Source organism: Gobius niger (assembly GCF_951799975.1).
Source record: "Gobius niger genome assembly, chromosome: 17".
NCBI lineage: Eukaryota > Metazoa > Chordata > Actinopteri > Gobiiformes > Gobiidae > Gobius > Gobius niger.
The window spans coordinates 7472898-7495075 of record NC_136868.1 but is presented as its reverse complement, the minus strand read 5'-3'; the positions used below and the strand labels follow the sequence as shown (position 1 = coordinate 7495075).

Below are 22178 nucleotides of genomic sequence, written 5' to 3'. Positions count from 1 at the left end.
TGTCAGTGAACAGGTCCACAGACTCATTTAGGAATTGTCTTTGGTGCAACTGTGCAACATGAAACATAGAACACAACAAACTATAAAAAACTATAAAACTATAAGGGCATGCATAAAATAAGCTAAGCGTAGGGTTGGGTTTAAAAAATCGATTGATCGAAATTGAATCGATTTTCCTTTAAACAGGTCAATATTGATTCAAAAAACACTAAAATCGGTTCTAAGGCAGTGTATTTCAATCTGCAATAACTTCGGAACTAAATGGAAAAGAGACTTACTTTTTTTCCACCGTGTTCAAAGCCGTTCCTGTAGCCAACAGGGGAGCAAAGTAACAGTGTGGCAAAAAAACTAGTAACAAATCTTCCAAACAAAGATTTAGTGGTTTATTTCCATAAATCTTGCCAGACTTGTTACCAATTTAGAGTTAGTTTCTACTATTTTCAGCATAAGTGCTTCTGAGAATGTGGTCCACATAAGATAGGATAACATAGTCTTTATTGATCTCACAATGGAGGAATTTACTTGTTTCATCGGCTCCAGTGATCCAAGTCAAATTGGTATCATAAAATCAAACTGAATCATGAATCGAATTGAATCAAATCAGGCCCTTGTGAAAAGAATCGAATCGATTTGGGAAATCCAAATCGATACCCAGCCCTAATTAAAAGCATCCTTTAGCAGCTTTACTGTCACAACTATTAAAACAAATACTGTGTTTGTCGACATAAGCCGAGATGATTTTCAACACAAAGACAGAAAATGCATTTAGTTTCCTATTCTTTTGATGTTCTATATTCTATATTTTATATATCTAAATGTGTTTACAGTGTGTTCACAGTACTCATAACTCAATAATAAGAAATGTCTATCTATATAAGTATAAATGTCTCAAATTGAGAGTAATATTTAAAATTTCAGTTGTTTTAAGATTTAGTCGGGCATTTGACTTATTTCACTTGTTCTGAAATGTTTCTGAATTGATTCAATACGTTTTGTCTTCAGGTTGACTTATCCGCCAGTGGGTTAAGAAGATTGTACTCCCATTGTCAGTGTTACTTTCTTATTTCAAGATTAACTCAGAACCAGTATTCTTGGTCTGATCAGGGGAAAAAAAGTCTAAATGAAACAAGATTAACATTCTCCATTCAAGTCACATAAACCCATGCTTGACATTTAGTTTTTGTAGTAGCAGTGTAGCGCAGAGAGAAAATGCATCTGTCCATTTCACTTGCTACATGTGGAATTTTTCGCCAAGATTTCATCCAGATTTGGCTCCTCAAACTTATATAGAAATGCAGTAGCGATTAGAGAGCTCCTGGTGTGTTCCAAGCTGAAGGTTGGAGGCCTGATCTAAAAATACAGATCCAAATGCAGCTCACAGCCGCCCCAATAGCATCCGTATGCGTTTAGCAACACGGTTAGCATGGCCAAGTGTTTTTGCGCGCACATATGTTCGGGATTTGCACGGCTCTGATATTGAGTGTTGACACGTCTTCCACCAACACTCAGATTGAGGCGGGAGATGACGCGGGCTGTGAACGATCTCGAAACGCCGCGCCAATCAACAACTCTGAGCCCAAAAGTGAAAGAGGGACCGACACTGAATCAAAATGTTGATTTCAACAGTTTTGTGACCTACAAAAGAAACTGTACAAACCTCCCTCCCAAAGAAAATAAACCGTCTCCATGAGGTCTTATTGTGAATGAAACCTTTCAACCCCATTGTTTGGACTTCTACAAACACATTCTGAAATTGTGATCCTTGTATTACTGTCATTAGCCGTTCAGATTTCAGTTTTTTTTATACGATGAAAGAGTTTGAAGTGAATATGTTAGTTGTGGTCCAAACTCATCTCTAACTTTCCTAACATATTCACAGCATCCCAATACTTCTCAAGGATGAGCTTATAGGCACATTGCAAAAATGTACTTTGAAGTTTTGACAAAATCATTCAGCCCTAAAAGAGAGACGAGCATTATGTCCAATTCATTTAGGCCTCGATTTGTAATTGCGTTGTTCACAACCCCATCCCCAAATAAGGAGGTGTAAGTGTACGTGTATTTGTGGGGTATATGGGCTTCACAAGAGTTTGTCATTGACTCTATACTCACTGTTGATACGCTATGAATCGTCAGATGTGTGGCCACCCTATGACCAATTACTCACAAACCACACAGGCACCGGGCCTCCCACCCTGGTACAAACCAAGCGAGGTCGGGCTTTAAGAAGGCGGTGAGGGCGCTAACCACTGCACCACAAGGTGAGTCAAATGAACACTATTGGGATGTACAATACTTAACTCGGCTGATTTATAGATTTTTATGGTCATACTGAATATTGTGTCATGTGTCTCTATCGCTGTCTTCCTCCACCTCTGTCTGCGGTGTTTACTGCACACCGGAGTAGGGTCACCACGAACCCAGCTCAGCTTCGGACAACGGGAAACTCCCGAGGCTGAGTGCGCTAACATGCCGAGGAGGGCGGCTCTAAACACGGTCACACTGCCAAGGAGGAGTCACTGTGTTTAAAGAAATAGGCCACCGTTTTTACATACTGAGATATGTTCTTACCTTAGCTTTGACGAGTTTTTTAGTACCTGTCTGGTCTTCACGCGAGCCTCCTATCACGTAAACACAGCACAGACGGCGTTAGCATTTAGCCTCTCCCCGTCTCCACTATAGCTCCAAATGAGGTCAACATTGAAGCTACCAAGCTCTTCCACGTTTTCCCTATTTAAATATGGTTACATGAAGTGTTACACTATAAAGTATAATTACACAAAATTAAACAATGTGGATTTTCTAAGCGGATAAAAAGGGAAACTATATTGTAATGCGTAATAATACCAGGAGTACTTCGATATCCGTTCAGTAATATCTTCACTTTACTGTGCAGATGCCGTGTAAAAACGGTTGCCTATTCCTTTAAAGAATAATATAATATAATAATATAAATTCTTTACACACTTTAATAAAAGTAAATGTACCTGTAGGCCACCATTCTCTTGGTAAATTTGACCACGCACGAAGAGAAAAGGTCCCGTATTCAGCATTCAGGTGCGCTTAATAGTCCAGAATTCACGGTAAATTTACAGTAGTTAAGAGGTATGTATTTACGCTACCCTTGATAAAGTGCAACCGATTTTTATTTCATTATTTTATCTGTCTTTATAAATTAAAAAAAAGAGAGAAAATATTACAAAAACAAATCAGAAGCATCCACTACATTCAGCCGAAACTGTTGTGCCTGTTTTGACATGTCAGCGATGCAAATGCAGTTGCGACAACAAGGCGGCCAATATTTTTGCTCGACATGTAACTGGTTCACACCTGCGGCCACAACAAATTGGACGGACCGGTCTCGGCACCACCTGTTTTTTTTTATTTATTTACACCTTTGCCGGCCCCAGTGACCGTCCAACCCTGGGCAAAATTATCAGGTTTAGTCCAGGCCAGTCCAAACACGTTTACCAAGGGGCAGGTCTCCTATTGAGGAGAGTTTGCGGGCTGTGCCAGGGGAGCCGCAGTGAGTCCCTTTGGGCACGTTTCTATTTCTTTCTAGACTCTTCGGTGCTAGCCTTCCCTCTACGATAATTATTACCGGCTATCCTCCCTGTTATGAACCGTGTCGCTAATTGCACCATTACAGGCACAATAACACATCCAGGCTGAAGAACAAAAGCATAGAAAAAGACAACACTGCAGAGGTAAGGGCTAAGTTGACATGCTAATTTTTATTAACCCTGATCTCGGGGTTCTTTCATCATCCGCCCTCCTTCCCTTTTTCTCCCCCTGCTTCGTGCGTAATTTGTCCACAAGCATTCGAGCTACGTGGCTAATTATCCAAAGAGTTTGCTCATTAGGCTATTTCAAATCCAACCTTAGATCAACACTTACTCAGACCTCGGGGATCCGCCGTTCCCAGCAGCGGTTAAACAAACAATGAGTTCAAAGCGTCAGGTGTTTTTTTTTTTTTTTCCTTAGTATTAGGGAAAAAAGCGCGCACACACACACACAAAATAAAAGCCAAGGGTAAACAACTGCTCATTTGAAAAAGGACTCTCTGGCATCACTGCCCCGATCTATAATTCATCGGGTGAAAATTAAATCGATTAGGCTCTAAAATTGGGTTGTTAAGAGTTATGAAGAGGTCCGCGTATAAGCCCCGTCAAAAGGCTAAAGCTCTAAATTACCTCTGTATGAAGTTAAATTGTCTTAAAGCGGGATTACGCAGGGCTCGGTCGGGACGGTGGGGTGAAAGAGAAGAAGGCAGAAGTCAAGTGTTTCCCAGAGCGTTCAGACTGAGAGGGAGGCAAAGTTATTGTAAACACTGAACAAAGCAAATTGCGTTCCACTGTTATGGCCGAATGCAAATGCGTTGTTATTGATGGGAAAACACAGTGTAGCTTGAGTTTTCCGACGAAGTTGAGGTCTCCTGTTGTCACCCCTCACTATGTAAAACGTACAGTGTAGGGAAATCGGGGTAGGAAATCGCAGAGAGGGACTGACTGCGCATTGAAAGGTTTCTCGAACGTGCAAACTTTTACTAGATCATAACTTCTGACAACTACACTATAGGCATGAGACTGAACTCAAATAAGCCCATGAAGCCCATAGTATCATTATTGCATTGCTCTTGTCGTGGTGCCTACAAGATAACACCGCTGTTGTTTTGAAGAATACGAAGTGGATGTTGTGACGAAAAGGCAAGAACATCTAAAACTGCTGGCAAAAATTGGCAGTTCAGAAAAGATCAAGAGTAATATATAGTATTGTTCTATTCATATGGTGTCCCCGGTCCCTCCCCCCGTGAGAACCTGTTTCAGTCGTTGTGGTTTGTTGGTGTCTTGGTCTTCAGCCCTGTTTGTGAAGGAACAGAGGAACCCCGCCTACAGGATTGGACAAGAAGAACTGAAGCTCCAACAAGGACTGGACGATCTGCGAGCTTGTCTGCTGAGGGACTCCCATCAGCCATGGGTTTCGATAGCCTGTCCGTCCATGGGAGTGGATCTCTCCTTCTGTGGTCCTTCCCGAGGTTTCTTTTTTCTCCCAGGGGTTTTTTGAGTGTCGTTTGGAGATTACGTTTGTCTGGACACTTCATTTGCCTGAACTTTACAATGTCTCGTGTACTGCTTTGAAGGAACAGGCCACCATTCTTCCATACTGAAATACGTTCTTACCTGAGCTTAGACGAGTTGATACATATCTGTCTGGTTTTGGTGCGTGCCCGTGGAAGAGCTTGGTCGCTTCCAACTTCACCCTCATTTGGAGCTATAGGAACGCACAAAGACCAGACAGGTACGCATCAACTCGCCTAAGCCCAGGTAAGAACATATCTCAGTATGGAAAAACGGTGGCCTGTCCCTTTAATTCCTTTAACGTGAGTAAAGTCCTGTGAGGCAACTCTCATTGTGATACTAGGCTATACAAAACCATAGATAGATTGATTGATTTTGTTGTAAAGCCAATTGTGCTTCGAACAAGTAACAAGCATGTTTTTTTTTTAGCAGTTTCTGATGGTTTTCGAAAGGTTGCTTGGTTATTCCTAACAACAGAAAGTCTCAAACATGTAAAGATTGTGATAGGAATTATGTTTGTTACTGTGATTGCTGATCAATGAACCTCGAAGCAATTACAGTCGGTTCTGCATTCCATATAAACTTCTTAAAGTAATTGTGTGACTTGTAGTGGAGGTATCTTTTGTGACACGACGGTTGAAGATGTGTCAAAAAAGAGATATGTTCTGCACACAAAAACATAGGACTTTTCCTCCCTGATTCCTCCTGGAGCCAGCCCCACCTGGCCGTCAGCGGTACTGCACTGCACTTGCCTCCCGTCTGCATCCTAAAGGTTTGCGCGTCGCCCTCAGAACAACCCCCGTTTGAATAATGTTTGCAAAGCGCTCTCTATTTGTCCTTCCTTTACAACCGCAAACCTAAGCACTCTCCTACTCCTGCTTTTTTCCTTCTTCTTCTTTTTCCTGTCTGCGCAGTCTGCTCCTCAGAGACCAGCTCCAACCAATCACGGAGTAATTCCAATTGCCTCGCAGCCCCCCGCACCCGCCCGCACGCCCTGTCGTTTCCAAACCACTCTCCCTCATAATGTCATCCAGTTGCTCCGCGAAACACCCGCCGAATTTGAGACTGTCACTTAAAATATAATGCCGTCAGATCTGTTACTTTAACCTTGAAGCAATTAGCCGTTGTTGAGGCATAATGAATCCTGACATGGCTCCGCTGTGATGAGACCCCTAATTGCACTGTAGAAATTGAAGCTTTTGACATATATGCTGACAGACTTTCTTTTTTTCTTTTTTTTGCTTCTCTCTTTCTCTTTGCGGTCGAGCGGCGGTTGAAACTTGAAAGGTAGCGTCTGTGCCATCAGCTGTCCTGTCACTTGACAAAAAGAGAGAGAAAGGGAAGAAAGAAAGAGAGAGAAGAGGGAGATGAGATAAAGAAAGGAGACCGGCTGGATTTGCCGAAATGATGAGGCCATTTAAACTCTGTGGCGGTGAGCGAGGGGAACTTGTCCGCCGGAACGGGCTTCGGCTCAGAGCTTTGTTCAACACACAGAGCCCTCTGTGTCAACAAGAAGTCGTCGCTGTTACAAACGAAGGTTCACAGAGGCAGAATGGACGACAAGGACCATGTGACGGACGTGCTTTTCTAATTTTATATTCTCCCAGAAAACCACTCTTTTTCATTAACACGCAAGACTATATAAGGCTGGGCACGATGATAAAAACCAAGAAGAGACCAGGTGTTGATGCATGTTGTGTTCAGGGGCAGCATTAAAGGACTTGGTTGTTTCACCTCAAATAAACAAGAGGGTCTGAACTTGATCAATGGAGCTCCAGACCTCCACAGGAATTTACGTCACCTCCACTTTCCTTCCCGCAACATTAATGCAATTAATCAAATAAATGGGTTTTGTAAGGTTAGGAGTAGGGTTAGGTTTAGGGTTAGTTTGGATTAGCTTAAGCTAGCGTTGTCCTGCTGAGGTGATGTCATGTTCTGTGTCCCATCGGCATTCAGACCCATCGCCAGATAAATGATGCAAAAGAAATAGTCATCGTTCAGGAATCCGTACCTGATGTGTGCAACGTTACAATTGCTGGCCTGACCTCCTTGAACTGAATGAGAAGGTGAAAGCAAAAGCAGCATCATTCATGAATCTAATCATTTAAAGATGTGGTGAAAAAACTAAAACCACAAACGTGATTTCATTTGATTGATTAGAAGTTCATTCAGTTATTCAAAAGAAGCCCATTAAGTCCTACCAATTAATACTTGAACAGGATATATTTGAAACTAGCACCGGTGTAACAATATTAATATTATCACTCTCACTGTGCGTCAGTTGCTTTAAATCCATTAAACAAAGCACATGTACAAAGTAATCTCTCTGTTTTACAGGTAGACCTTGAGAAGTGACAAGTGGTTAATGAGCATCATTTAACTATAAGCTACACCTGCCCCAATGTAATCCGAAACACCACTTTGAGATGATGTCCCATATGGAAGGACATCTTGTGGTGATAAATAATATCCATCCATCCATCCATCCATCCATCCATCCATCCATCCATCCATTTTCTTCCACTTTTCCCTTTCCGGGTCGTGGGGGCAGCCGTTGGAGTTGCCCAAATCCCATTGCATCAGCCCCTTATGGCTCCTCCTGCAGGTGGTGGGTCCACATAAGGACGGCCTCACGGTTCTAACCGGGCCTGTTGGTCTCTCATAAAGGGCTTCTGAACCTCTTTGTCTGACCCGTCACCTATAGGACCTGTTTGCCATGGGAGAACCTACCAGGGGCACGAAGCCCCCGACAACAGAGCTCCCAGGGTCATTTGGGTGCTCAAACCCCTCCAGAGAGGGTGATAAATAATAATAATAATAATAAGCATAATGCACTGGTTTTCTGGACACTCAAAGACGCTTTATATTGCATTATTCATTCACTGCATTCTAAGTGGTGGTGAGCTACTATTGTAGCCACAGCTGCCCACGAGTAGACTGACAGAAGCAAGGCTACCAGTTGTGGGTGGGCCATATCTCATCGCATATCGTCATCGCAAAATAACTTTTTTGATATCGTTAATTTGGACACAAAATAATTGATGTTCTGCTCAGCTCCATCAGCGCAACATCAACACTGAATGTAGTGGACCGGGGCAGACGCTTACAAATAAAGTGAAATTGAGGATGTAAACTGTTTGAGTAGATCATATTTGTGAGGAAATGAGTATGCTGGAAAAAAAAAAAGATAATAAAACATGGTTTTGCTTTATATCAAGTGTGCTCATTAAATATTAATAAGCATTAGTAATCATTTTCAGGTTAGGGTTTGGTTTAGGGTTGGCTATGAATAAGCGTATTATTAGTGCTATTAGTATGTTAACAGATATAAGTATAACAAGAAGTGTGTTAATACTTTACAAGCATGTTATTAACGCTTATTAGTACCTTATAAAGACTTAATGAGCACACCTTAATATAAAGCGTTACCTAAAATATCACTGAATTAATCTTCCCAGTAGACGTAAAGCTGGGATTTTGAAGTAATTTGTCCATTTTCCATTATATCGCCAAAGATATTGTTATTGTGATATTTGTTTTTTATATCGTGATATAGATTTTTGTCCATATCGCCCTGCCCTACTACCAGTATGTGCCATCACCAACCACTCACTCACACACTACATTCACCATGGGCTTCTTGGTGTTTCCCACACAGTCTCCCATCCGAGTACAAACCAGGCCCTTCCCCGCTTAGCTTCCGAGGTCTGACGGGATCGGGCAGAGCAAAGGTGATAAAAACCACTAGAATGTTGTATGGGGACAGAAGATTCAGATGTTTTTATCATTCAGACAGCAGTTAAGATGGCTGTGTTCAAACCTATTTGTTCGTCCAACGGCGCAAATGAATGTGCCATCTATTTGGTTTGAAAACGAGTCAAAGGAGCTCCACATTCTACAGGCTGCAGAGAAAAGCCTGCAGTGTTGTAACGCCGGTCCGCACACTCACAGAGAGGAGCAGTGGGAGGCAACAGCTGCAGCCCTGCACTGTCCAGGATCCATCTGAGAACTTGGGGGATTTTTTTTTTTTTTTTTTGGAGATGAGGGAGGTGGGGGTGGGAGAAGGAGAAAGAGGCTTGAGATTCATGTTCAGTGAGTGATGTAGGAGATGTGATAATGAGAGGCCAAGGAGAGCAAGTGTTAGCTCATTATTGTAATGAAACAGATATCCCAGCATTACATCAGGAGGGGAAGAAAAAAAAAAAAAGAAAAAAAAAAAGTGGCAATTAAAGTGCCCAGGCAGGTTCCTCCGGGCGAGAGGCAGAGGACTCTCCAAAAGCCCATCTGTTGTGGATAATGTGCGTGGTGTAAAGAGAAAAGGCCTAATCCTCTTTATTCAGTCTGCTGCCCTTTTCCTCCGCGCTTTGTGTTTTTTTCGCGAGGAGCTGCTCATCTTTCACCAAACTCCAGGCGATCACAAAACGACAACCACCGTGCATTACATTTATAGTTATTTGCCGATCTCATATTGGCCCCGTCATGAGCTTTTTGTCAGGGAATAAACTAAAAGCCGCGGCATTGATCTCCACCATTACTCAAAGCTCGGGATTGTGTCGTCAAATGTATTCCGGGAAAATGAACCGATGGAGATTAAATTGTGAAATAATGGAGGGCACGGGAAAGCATTTGGACGATACTCTCTTAGTTAGTGACCCGGCCATGGCTCTTTTCACGATACTTTTTAATATTGTTTTAAGCTAAGATTTCTACAGTAATGGTCCATAATCCCAAACACATTATGTTTTCCCCCTTTTAAAATGTGACTTTTTAAAAAATGAGCATGTGTATCAAGGTTGTTAATTATTAATCCTTACATGTGATTTAATTCACATGTTCATTAATACTCGATCGCTTAAGAGTGTCATGTTAAAAGCAATTTGTAATTATTATACAATTATTAACATGAAAACGGTTTGAGATTTGGCCACATTTCGTGAGCACAAAATTACAAGGCTTTTTGTCTATTGGGATAATTAATACATTATTTGTCAAGATAGTGTGTACAGTATGTATAGTTGGGATAAATTGCTTTAAGCTTTTAAATTAGACTGTAGTGGTTTTGTTGTGATCACATTTTAAGCCTGACTTTTAGAAACTGCATTTTAAGATGTGGTTCTGGGGAAGCTGAGAGTTTTTTTTTTAGTTTTTTTTGTCTCTGGATAAAACAAAAAGCTAAAAATGTCGAAATACAAACATTTAAATCCCTGCTATCAAATGTTGACACTGAAAACGACGTAATGTTGAAAACCATCTGACGCACTGATCAAACTTAAAACGGTCTGAAATATTTATGGGCGCACAAGAAGAGATACATTTGGCCCCCACAATTCCTCTCTCAATAGTATTAATAATGGAAGCCCTGGAGAGTAAATAGTGGAGCCCGCGATTATAAGATTGTGGCGAAAGCGCGTTCAGAGGAGTCACAGTTGGCCTTTACGCAGCTGCCGTTCCGATCCATTTGCGTAAAACCCCTAAAAGCGTTAGTCCAATGAGGCAGGTAGAGCCTTATTAATTCACTGCTGCTTATGGTTATGGCTGGGGCCTATTATTAATGAATTGGAAGAGCTGGCAGAACCGCCTCCCCCCCCTCTCTCTCACCCACACACTCTCTCTCTCTCTTTCCTCCCCCGCCCGTCCACCCGCAGAGCTGCGATAAATAAATAATGGCGCACAAGTCATGCATATGAACAACATGCGTCCGCCGCTAACACACTGCGGTAATGGCCACAAGCTCCAGGGTCAATATGCTGGGCTAATATTCTCCCTCAGTCGCGTCGTGATACGCGTGGTTCGGAGGGTTTTGTCGCGATACGCGCGGTGCCATGGCCGGTCAAGATTTCTTTCTTTTTTTTTTTTTTTTTTAACATGAGGACCCAACCTTTCACAAAAAAGACGTCGCCTCACGCAAAACACTGAACAAGAGAATGAGAGAAGAAATGTTTGTCTCTAGAACTAGACCTTTAATTGAGCCTCTGTGGCGCGGAGACGTCCTTACGCAGATCCACGCATTTATTTAAATGTAGCTAAATATTTTCTTCCACTGATGCACTTGGCAAACGAAGGTTCTAATTTCATTCTGTTCCATTAAAAAAGTGCCAACCAATCTGTGAACGTTTGACTCAAAAACACGCAACTTCGTTTTAAAAGGCCTCACATCTCGTAATAAAGACTAAATTACACTGTTAAAAAATTAAACAAGTTAAAAAAGAATCGACCCAAATGCATAGACATATAGGGATTCATTTTAAATAAGAAATATGTTGAAACCAAAAATATAACTTCAAAAATCGTTATTTGTTAAACGTGTTAATAAGTGAAAGGAGGGGATTGTTCACAAGGCCACTTTTTATTTCTTTTTTTTTTTTTTCTAATTTAAGAATTAAATAAAATGGCTGTAATTGGTCAAGCTTTTCCGTTTAAAAAATGTGAAGGTGAAAGTTAATAGTGTTTACGCACAGCGGCGAAAGGTCTGCGCTGCCTCATCACTGAGCACCAAAGGTCAATTGGACTGACTCTAATAAGTAATGGGTTCAAAGTGAAGGAACCCAAACAAACGAGCCCCGAGGCGTTTACACATGGCACAGTCTCCAGGGCGCGTCCAAATCTCAGCTTGGAAAACACGTTTGTTTCCCGTGGTATTAATCTGTTCAAAAATATTTATATATGGCGCTAAACTTTAACATCAGACAGAGACGCAGTTAAATACCGAAGCACAATTGGTGGTGGGGAAAGTATTCAGATTGAGAACGGTCAGTGAGCCACACAGCGGACTGAGGCTGAGCCTGTTCCTCTCTTCGTGGAACAAGGCCGTGCACGTTATCCGCACTTTGTTTCCAGCGCTGATCCTTGAGCTGAGAAGTGCGCCTTATTGTGCGCACTGGGCTCCAGAGCAGCTGCGGAGCCAAGGCCACATTCCCAGTGTCCGGCTCATCATCCACTCAGACACAATCAGCTGCAGCGTCCCGCGCACATCACCACGGACCACTGCGCACGCGTTTACGCGCTGCTCTAGACTGACACTTTGTGATCAAATATTTTAAAAGACAAAACTTAGTATGCTACTGTTTTATTTATGTAGATTATTCATGTCTGACCATTATCAGGCCATAAGGCAGTGCGGTTTAAAACACAAATTATTAGAGCTTCAAACACAGAGAGACGAGTCTCTAAAGTCGGCCTGATCCATACACTCATGTATAATCCACAACAGGATTTTTTACTTTATTATTTTTGGTATATTTACGTTTTTACATTTTATAAAAAGGTTTAGTTAAAAATGAATTTGGACTGAATTGCACAGAAGCCGCGTTAAATTAGTATCATTACTTCTTTATTCATTCCGATCTTGTCCATCTAATAAACTTTATAAGTTTATTCTAATGTAAGTGGATTTGTACAAAAGACAAACAAACAGATAATCAGACATAAGCAGTCCTCTGTGTCCGGGCCGCGGCTGGTATATAGTTCCTCCTTTAGTCTTTGTTCGGTAAAGTCCTTTCCTGTGCCTCCTTCAAGTTTTTGAGCTGCGCTGCTCAGCGTCCAAAGCGCTCCTTTACCGCGGGTGCGGAGCGCCCGGCATACCGTTTGAAAGAGGGTTCAGAGCCGGCTGTCCGCCGGGCCCGAGGCCGTGAATAAGCACCCTGGGGACCAGAGGTCTCTGCAGGCCGGGGTGCGGCGCAGAGGGAGTCCGGTACATGCTGCTGTACATGGCGGCCGCGGCCGCAGCGGCTGTGGTTCCGTCCACGGTGCCCAGCAGACTCGGGTGGTAGAAATAGGGCGACGGGAACATTCTCTGTAAGGCCGAGTAGTTTCCCGCCTCAGCCAACAGCTCAAGTCCCACCGCCGTTTGCCTCTTCCACTTGGTCCTGAAATCAGATCAAAATACAACACATCAATTATTGAAATTCCCCACGCGCCGACACCATTAGTATGCACGCGCTAATTATGGCAGCGGCGCGCTTTAATTGGCCAAAGAGGACGAACTGAACCCGTTTCACACCAACTTCTGAGCGCCGTACCTGCACGGCGCGAACAGAGCAGAGCGAGCATTCATTAACCCACATTCTGAGCCATAACAAGGCTTTCATCTGTGCACAACAGCGGCTCTACACGACTCATCTTCAGGAATATTCAGCACAGTTATACACGTGTTTAAGCCATGTCTACCCTGGGTCTACAAGCATTATGCACACACACACCACAACAGGCTGGATATCCCCCTGAGTGCGAGTTAATCAGCCTTATAGTATTATTTGTGCTATTTTTCAGTTATAAATGAATGAAGTGTGTCTGGACTCACCGTCTGTTTTGGTACCAGGTCTTGACTTGTGTGTCTGTCAGGTTGAGTGCCGCTGCCAGGTCCATGCGGTCCTGTACGCTGAGGTATTTCTGGCGCTCAAAGCTGCGCTCCAGCTGGTTGAGCTGGTGGTCGGTGAAGGCTGTCCGGGCTTTGCGAGGTTTTTTGGAGCGCGCCGGCGGACTGTCTCTGCTGCTAGAAATCTCTCGATCTCCCTCTTCTATAGTCCCTGTGCCGGTCACAGCACACATCGTTAGACACACGGCTATTTTATTTGCGACAGTATTTTTAAATATGACACCCTCCCTAAATAACACACTTTTGTATTTACACTTCATAACAACAATTACAAACGCGTGGGGGACGCAGCTTAATAAAGTGTAACACACGCTGTCAGCTCACATTTTTGTCGTCCTGGGATGGGAAAAATCTATATGTCAGTCCATCTGTGTTTTAGCTGTTTTTCTGCGCGCCATGATCCCCTCCAGAAGGAACTATAATCTCTCTAATTGACCCACGAGGGAGGCCCACGCTCGGGAAAACTACAAGGCTGACAAGGCTTTACGCCACTCCAGCAAATAAACAAGGATTACAATTATTCGTTTTACTATTACAGGCCATGGAATTATTTATAGTCATTTTCCTATTTTATTATATTTTTACCCAATTGTAAATATGTTTTAAAATAATAAAATGAATTAGGCGCATGACCCACATATTATAACACACGTTTCTACAACTGTATTTGTGCAAATAAAGCAACGTGATTTGAGGTGCTGTAACGTGAAAGCTGTTGAATATAAATCGAAATGAAAAGGGACGTACCGTTGCACTTGAGCTCTCCTTGCAGCTCGTCCCTTTTATCCAGTAACTTTCGGTTCTCGTCCAGCTCCAGTTTGGGCCTGAAGGCGTCCGGGGCCGTGGCACTTTCGGGTTTGGGGGTGTGGTGTGGGGAGGACACGCTGGTGCTGTAGGGTGCACATGCAGCCAGCGGTTTGCTGTCTCCCAGAATGTCTTTAATGAGGAAAGAGGAGGTGGCAGTCCTAGGGGCGCAGCCGGCCCCGTTGAGCGGCTGCTGCGGCTGGGGTTGGGGGGAGAGCGGCAGCCCTGAGGCTGGCCCGTGGCTGTTGTGGTGATGGTGGTGAAGGTGCTGCGGGAGGCCGTCCGGGGACTCCATGTTGACCGAGATGGGGGACGAGGGGCCGGTGCCCACAGTGTCTATCTCCGAGCATGGGGACGGGGTCTGCTGCTGCCTGAAGTCCACGGTTCTGTCGCTCAGGCGAAAGTCTCCGTTCATGAGCGCGGCGGAGTTTGACGCGTTGGATAAAATAGTGTCTATTCCAAAACTGGACCCGCTGGACGCTTCCATATTTCAGTGCGAGACGAATGAGGTCTTCATAACAACAGCGACGCAACGCTCGTCCAAAGGAAGTTAGTGGCAAAAAACTTTCATTCAGCAGCAACAACAACAACAACAACGAAAAATCTCTAAGTCGATGCCAATAAACCCAAAAGGAGAAGAAAATCCACGTTTTACGCACGACAGTGTTCACTCCGTCCCGGTGTTACGCGCAGTGGAGACGCGTGGAGAGGCTGATGCGCGCTGCGTCCCGGTGCTCCGCTGTTTGGATATTGAACTTTGTGTTAAAAGTTGAGCTGTATACAGAGATATACAGGGGCTGACTCCTCGACATCGGCCTCCCCCTTTTTGCTGCTAATCGCTCTGGTGTTGCTCTACAATGACTTCCTATACTGACGTCACGGCCCACGGCGAGGGGGAATTAATATTTTCTCCTTTATAATAAACACGAGACGCCTTTTTCTACCTCGCCCCCCCACTCCTTCGGCGCATGCTCCGTTTCCATTGGCCCCGCGTCCCCGACCGGCTCCTGCCCTCCACCAATCACAGAGTTGTTTCTTTATCTAGACGCGGCGAGGCAGCCATTCAACTCAATGGAAGCGAGTGTGCAGCTCTTTAGAATCAGGAAGACTTGTGCTTTGAGGCCATGCAACAAACAAGAACTTGTGTTTAAAGTAGAATTCGCGTAGAAATTATTAATGGTTAGAGCAAATTATTTCGAGCTGCAGTCGCGTTACGTGCAATTATCTAAACCTTTCTACATGTGTTTTTTTTTGTTTTTTTTAATCATACAGAAACGTCGCCCAGGTAAATTTAGCAGAAATGTATTTGAATCAAAAAACAAACTCTTAAAAAGTGCTGGAGTCGCGCGTCGTGGGACTCCTGCCCTTTTTCCTCAGAAAGGGGGTCGTCATATTTGGGCGCGGGGCGGAGTGACAGCGCGTCTTGTTAATAACCGTGTCATCCTAATTAGTAAAGTCATTATGAGGCGCTAATGAGCGTTTCAAAAGGTAGGAGAAAGTGTGCGCTCTGCTCCAGGACACGGACGCGCACACGGCAGCCGCAGCAGCGAGGGGAGGCAGACGCACGTGGAGATGGCGCTCGGTGGGTCAGCTTTACGCACGGAGAGGATTTAAGAAGAGTTTGTATTTTTTTGTTTAAATTCTTTTTCCCTTGCGTTATTTTCTTTGCTTATTTTTTTTGCTACAGGTTTAACAAAGACGACAACAACGGTGAGATGTCGATCCTTTTAACAATTTAACCAACATGAAATGATTATTTTTAAGTGACGGTGTTTTTCCTTCATCCGTTTGTGTTTTGGAAGAATACGCTTTTTACGCATCCGAATTAACAAGTTTTGGTGTCTTTCATGTTGCACTTTTTATTTTATTATTTTATATTTTACTGTAATTGTTTTGGGAAATATTTTTTAACAAAATTCAAGTGATGTTTATTATTATTTCTTACTTACAATTTAATTCATGTTGAGGGCACTGAGTACATCATAATATATTTTAATATTGTCACTATATTTATTAAATCTTAGCACTTATCATTCATTGCAAACTTTTTACATTTTATTAAAATTACCTTGAGGAGATTGACACTGCTGGTGCAGGGTTTTCATCATTGGTCAGAAAAAAATATTTGAAATCTGGTTAAATTATGATTATTTTTGTTATAAAAGACTTGACATTTTATACAAGTTTAGCCTAAAATTGTAGATATTGATCTCATGTACAGGTTTCGCTGCCGCAGAGGTTAAATGAATAGAGAGATCAGATATAGCGCGTGTGTCGGCGCCTGTCAGCCGTGTGGACGTGCTCCCAGACCGAGGCACAGAGTGAGCAGCAGGCGGCGACAAAGCGAAGCGATGCGCGGTCCTGCGGCTCAAGCTCCTCTGCACAAGAGCTGGACCCGAGACTCCCCGAACCGGGGCTGGACCTGGTCTGGTCTGGACTGAGGAGCTGGAGAGTCCACACCGTCACGCGCGCGTCCTGCCGCGATGCACTCCCGATGAACGTGAGCGGATCAAAGCGATGCGCACCGCTGTCAGTCAGCTGCGTCAACACAAACGCTGTGGATCAATGACTTGATGAGGTCTGCGGCGCCGCGGGAGCGCATTGAACGCTACCAGTTCGGATGTGTATGGTCTCATCGGCCTCAGTGATGCCTCATGATGGGGCCTGTTCACTGACTGCCACCGCATTGATCCGCGCGCGGCTCCGTGCGCGCGCTGCCACTGCACCGAGGGCGACCTTTGGGTCACGCAGCAGCGTTTTTACAGATCCTCAAGCCGCGTTTACGGACAGGTGCGAGGTTAAACATGAGCCCGATTTATTACTGTGATTAATATCATAGGTTTGTGTTTGTTCTCTCACTCCACCACTGAATACATTAAGCTGGACAAAGCCGACAGGCAATTGGGGAAATGGTTTTAATTCTCGATTGTTAAATTAATAAACAAGAAAAAGTTGCCTCTTGAATTGAGGACATTTTACAAGACACAGTATTAGCTGCAGTAATAAAATATGATCAGGTAAAATCATAAGTGGCACTTACTGTAAGTTTAACCTTTAAATAAATAATACATGTAGAAGTAAAGTTCTCAAGGTAATAATTATAATAATATAACAAATTATGCACAACACAATATGGCAACTGCTACTGCCAAATATTTCAACAATGACTTCATTACTTTGAAGGTCAACAATCTAGCATTTCATTCTTCTCCTTTGTCAGAGATTTTCTCCAAACACTTCACCGGCTCTTGGTCACGGACCATGCGACTAAATACAAATGTAACTCAGACGTAACATGTATTTTAGGTTTATGACACCATGTGCTACATGTGAATATGTTGTAGCTAATCAGATAATCAGGGCCTTGTGGGAATACAGAGCTGATGCAGCAGTGGCAGGTGCAGACAGATGGTGGAGAATATCTTACTCTGAGCTGTGTAAAGGCCATGTACGATTTGTTGTCAGATACTAATCCTCTGTGTCAATAAAGATCAATAAATATTCTCAATGCCTCGACTCAAATGTGTCATTTCAACAATACTGGGACTAAATGTATCTCTTAGAAGCAATGATTCATACATTACATTTGATCAAATGCGTTCATTTTTTTTATATTACACTTTTTTAGTCACACGTACTCATGTAGAATTTTTGTCGTGTTTCAACATTATTACACAAATCTGTCATGTGACCCACTTATAATCTTCTTGCCAAATGGGAAAAAGAAACAATGACCTTTTCCACAAAACAATCTCATAATTGATTCTGAAATAATTGCTATTGTGATGTCCCTGTTTGATTAAAGCATTGTTATTTAAGTCAGAGTGCCTCGGATCACCTCCTCTTTTGTACCTGGATCCTTAAAGTGGACCTACGAAAAAGTGAATGACCCAAAGACACGCTCTCCGCTTTTTTCCTTTATTTATAAAATAATGCTAATTTAGATTTTTACAAAAGTCATTAAAATCATTGCTCGAGTCCTCACACCATTGTTCTCAACAACTCTATTCCACGTGCATCACCAACTTGCATGTCTTTCAAACCACCACAATCAAAGGTTGTAAATGAATGATTGTGCCAATGCAGATCCAGAAGAGGAAAAATAAAACATGTTTGCTGGAGGTATTTATAAATCACTGCATCATAGACCAATATATCTCCACAACATACTTACTTTCAGACTCATACATGGCTTTTCACCATTCCTCGTCTTCTCCTCACTCCAGATTGATGAAATGTAATGCGCGTGGGTCCCATTTCCGATGCTAAATTTCCTCGGCGTGGTGTCGATGGACTCGATGGACCAAAGGTTGCGGGAAAGGGAGCGCGGTGACATTTGCGTGGGGCCGTTCAGGATGGACACGTCGTATATTATCTCACCTTTATAAACAGCAGTCGCCTCATAATGAAACACGTGGCATTCAGGGCCCGCATTATTATGTTGCAGAATATCCAGGTAGAAATAGTCTGCTCTTGTCGTTCGAATGGAACCCAAAAAAAAAAAAAAAAACGTATGCAGCACGTCGTCGGAGCGTTCTTTAAGTTTGTCAAAGCGGTTTGTCAAATATCGAAACAAAGCGGTGATAGAAATAGAACGGCATTTTCAAAGTATGAGGGCAACTTTCACTTTCAAATGTGCCTGTGGCTTTTCTTTTTCCCTTTTTCTTCTTGAACAAGCGAATACTGTGTCATTTTGTCGGCCCCAAGCCTAAAAGAAAGGACTGTGTTTTGCTGGAGATTCAAAACAGAGTGAAATATTTAAGTCCATTATCGCTTTGTTGTGTTGTAACTCGTGCTTTTCATTCGTCCCATGAAGAAATAATGAATCAATATTGAAATAATCTCACACAAATATTTATAATTGTTGATGAAAACATGTGCCAATGAGAACAGCCACTCAATTTCCTTAGAAGATTCCAAAGCCGTCGACTGTACTGGGGAGGAGGAAGTTTCGCCTCTCCATAAAGGCTTCTTCTCAGTCTGTTTTCTGGTCACGCCCTCTGGTTATAAACAAAATAAAAGCTCCTCATAAGGGGCAACCCAGTACAGTTTTCTGTCTCTGGAAACCTTTACTACAAGCCTCAATTGAATTTGATTTAGGCATCACATTAAACATTTTATTTCATTATGATGTCACACAGTAGTATAGAATAGTCCTATAAGGGTTTCGTCACAGATGGACTGCCGAACGACGCAATGTTTACAGCGAATCAAACTGTCAACTTTGGAGTTAGCGAACACAAGACAACAATCGTAAATGCTGATGCTTGGAGCGATATATCATCTACAAATAAAGGCGCCGATTTTATGTTCTTCCCAGTGGGTGCCCAGTCAGGATCGATCTCACACACTAGTGGTTGCGAACCCGGCGCTCTACCTACGGAGCTAAACAAGCAGGGAAATGCATAGGGCAAATTGAAAAAGATTCGAGTGGGCACCTATGTCTACAAGATCGCATCAAAGGAACAATATGAAGTTTATCTCAAAGGAAATCGTAGGGAAACATTGTCAAAAGTTTTTTTGGGAAGAAATTGAAAAAGAATGGAGAAAAAAAAATGAGGGGAAATGGCAGCAAATGGGATTCAAAGAAAAGATGTTTGTGATGGTGTTCAAAAAATCTTTTCATGGTCATTATCGACAAAGTCCCCAAAAATAGAGGTAGAATGAAGTCTTCCACCTTTAAAGTTGGATGCCATACACATTTGGAGACACCAGTTGTAGCTCTCCTGTCCTTTCCAAGTCCCTGCTTCCTCAATAATACAACACAAGACTTCTCAGGAAACATGGAGACCCTTTTGGCCTTAGAGGTCAGATTTCTTTGCGTGCCTTTTTGCCTTCCGCGGCGATGCTTGGCGCGAGAGACCCGCGCTGGGGAGCACATTGATTCGAGCGCGCGCCGGGCCCTGACAAGGTTGTTCTAACAGTCGGAAAAAGAGCTCTATACAATCTCTTAATTACCAAAGCTGTCAGTCACCGAGGGTCGCTGCTGGCCGCATGCATGGCTGCGAGCGCTGGACCCACCGAATGATTGATCGGGCCTGATGGCAGCGCACAAATAATTACAAGTCCCTTCCCCTGATGTGTGATTCCCGAAAAACACGTTCACGCTTCACGTAGGTAATCCGGAGCACGGTGTCCGGGAGGGGGCCGTGCCATTTCCCATTACCTGGAGACACACGCGCAGTGGTACAACAATGCACAGGGAGGCTGCCAAGGGAAGAGAGGGGACAGGGGATGGAGGGTTTGAGCGGGCAGTGTGACTTTAAGACCTACAGTGATGTGATGCTACTTCTGATAAAGAGGAGGGAAAGTGGTCAACGACTAACAATGAAAGCCAGAACAGGGATATTCAATGTGCGAACTCGGTTAAAAGACATTGATACTGCTCTGAATGCTGCAGGGAATAAGCACATTGGGATTTCAGTCTCATTGTCTTGTTTGCCATTTTAGACCACAATTCGAAATGTACAATGATAATAGTAATCTGGCATCCGATGTACAGTCGAGTTTGTGGTTCTGGACTTGTATGATTTAAATCACAAGCCAAAAAAAGATTTTAATTTGACAAATGATTTTTTGAATAAGCCTTTAATAAAAATACAAATCTGAAACCATGATAAAAAAAAAAAAGCAAATAATAAATGATTTCCCCAATGCCCAATGAAAAGGTTCCTTGACCCTAAAAACACTGATTTATATAAATGTGCATATATATACTACACATATACGGATGAAAATGAGCTACGCTAACTCTGGCATATTTACATTGATGCTCTTTGCTGACATGTTGATTACTATGTACTGTCCTAATTCAAATAAATAAATATAGTTGAACATCATTGCTGTCTTCATGATTCTTGGTGAGAAATGATACGGATAAATGATATTACAACAAGTAACACAAACATAGAAAATGAATGAACACATAGAGTTTGCTGTGTTCATAATGTTGGCTTGTGTTGACTCATGAATTAAAGTCAGACAGGACAGCTCAGGGTGTGACGGGTGAAGAGCGGGGAGAGACGGTCGTTCTTGTGACATTGTGACATATAAATAATAATGGCTTACCCTTGTATTCGCCGTAGAAGCCTGTGGTGGCGTTGGCAAGTTTCTCAAAGCTTCATTTGCTCTACACTCGTGGTAAGCTGCTGGTGTAGCCACATCTGCCCGAGTGTAGAGTGGCAGAAGCGAGGCCCCACTCTCGCACACGACACTCATACACAGCGGGTGGGTGAAGGACTCACAAGGGGCATCTGGCTCCACATAAGCAGCAAAAGCATTATATATACTAAAATGAAAGCCAAATGACTGTTAAAGCTGAGTTGTGAAATGCGTTGTTATTTGTTTTCACTGTCAGAAACTTTTTGAGTCAGAAGCTGCTGATTATCAAAGGCATGGCTCCGCTGGGTTATCAATCTTTAGCTAATACCATTAGCTGGCTGCCGAGTTAGCCGTAGCTGGTTCACCATTGTCCCTCGTTCTCCAGTGGGCGTCAGTCTCCACTTCAGAGCAACAGATTGATGGTGTCCAACAAGGGCTGGCCACTCCCCTTCAATCACAGGGTCATTAAGTTGATTGGCGTCGCTATTGTGGAGCTGTCGGGGTCTAAACGAGGAGGAGAGCGAGCCGGGCTTTCATCTGAGCTGACACGCACAAAAAAAAAGAGAAAAAAAAAACCTCCTCTCAAATCAGTGGCACGCCTCCCCTCCGCCTGTATACGTTCACAGGGAGAGGGAGAAAGTTTCCAGTGACAGCCTGACACTAGCGGAGTTCTGCATGTGTCAAAAACGCTCCTCTCTTCTGCAAAACTGATCTGAAAAATCGCGTGTCAAATGAAAAGAAGGGCCCTACTTTGTGCCGTAATGTGCCAGGGACTTGGGAAGAAAAAAAAACTTTGGAAATTTAAGTAACGTCAAGCTACA

At 43.1% G+C, this 22178-nt stretch overlaps 1 protein-coding gene across 2 annotated transcripts; it reads right to left on the bottom strand.

The window, feature by feature from the left end:
* Positions 1 to 11438: 11438 nt before the first annotated feature.
* barhl2 (BarH-like homeobox 2) lies at positions 11439 to 15152 on the bottom strand. 2 transcript variants are annotated; one of them, XM_079574651.1, is made up of 3 exons: positions 14200 to 15152; positions 13378 to 13603; positions 11439 to 12943 (listed from the first exon to the last, which is right to left on the bottom strand). In XM_079574651.1, the coding sequence occupies exons 1-3, from the start codon at positions 14741 to 14743 to the stop codon at positions 12631 to 12633; spliced, it is 1083 nt and encodes a 360-aa protein (XP_079430777.1). In that variant the 5' UTR covers positions 14744 to 15152; the 3' UTR covers positions 11439 to 12630. The 2 variants fall into 2 exon arrangements, with proteins under 2 accessions (XP_079430777.1, XP_079430778.1); XM_079574652.1 differs by having other exon boundaries at positions 11444 to 12943; positions 13378 to 13594; positions 14200 to 15149.
* Between the last annotated feature and the right edge of the window lie 7026 nt (positions 15153 to 22178).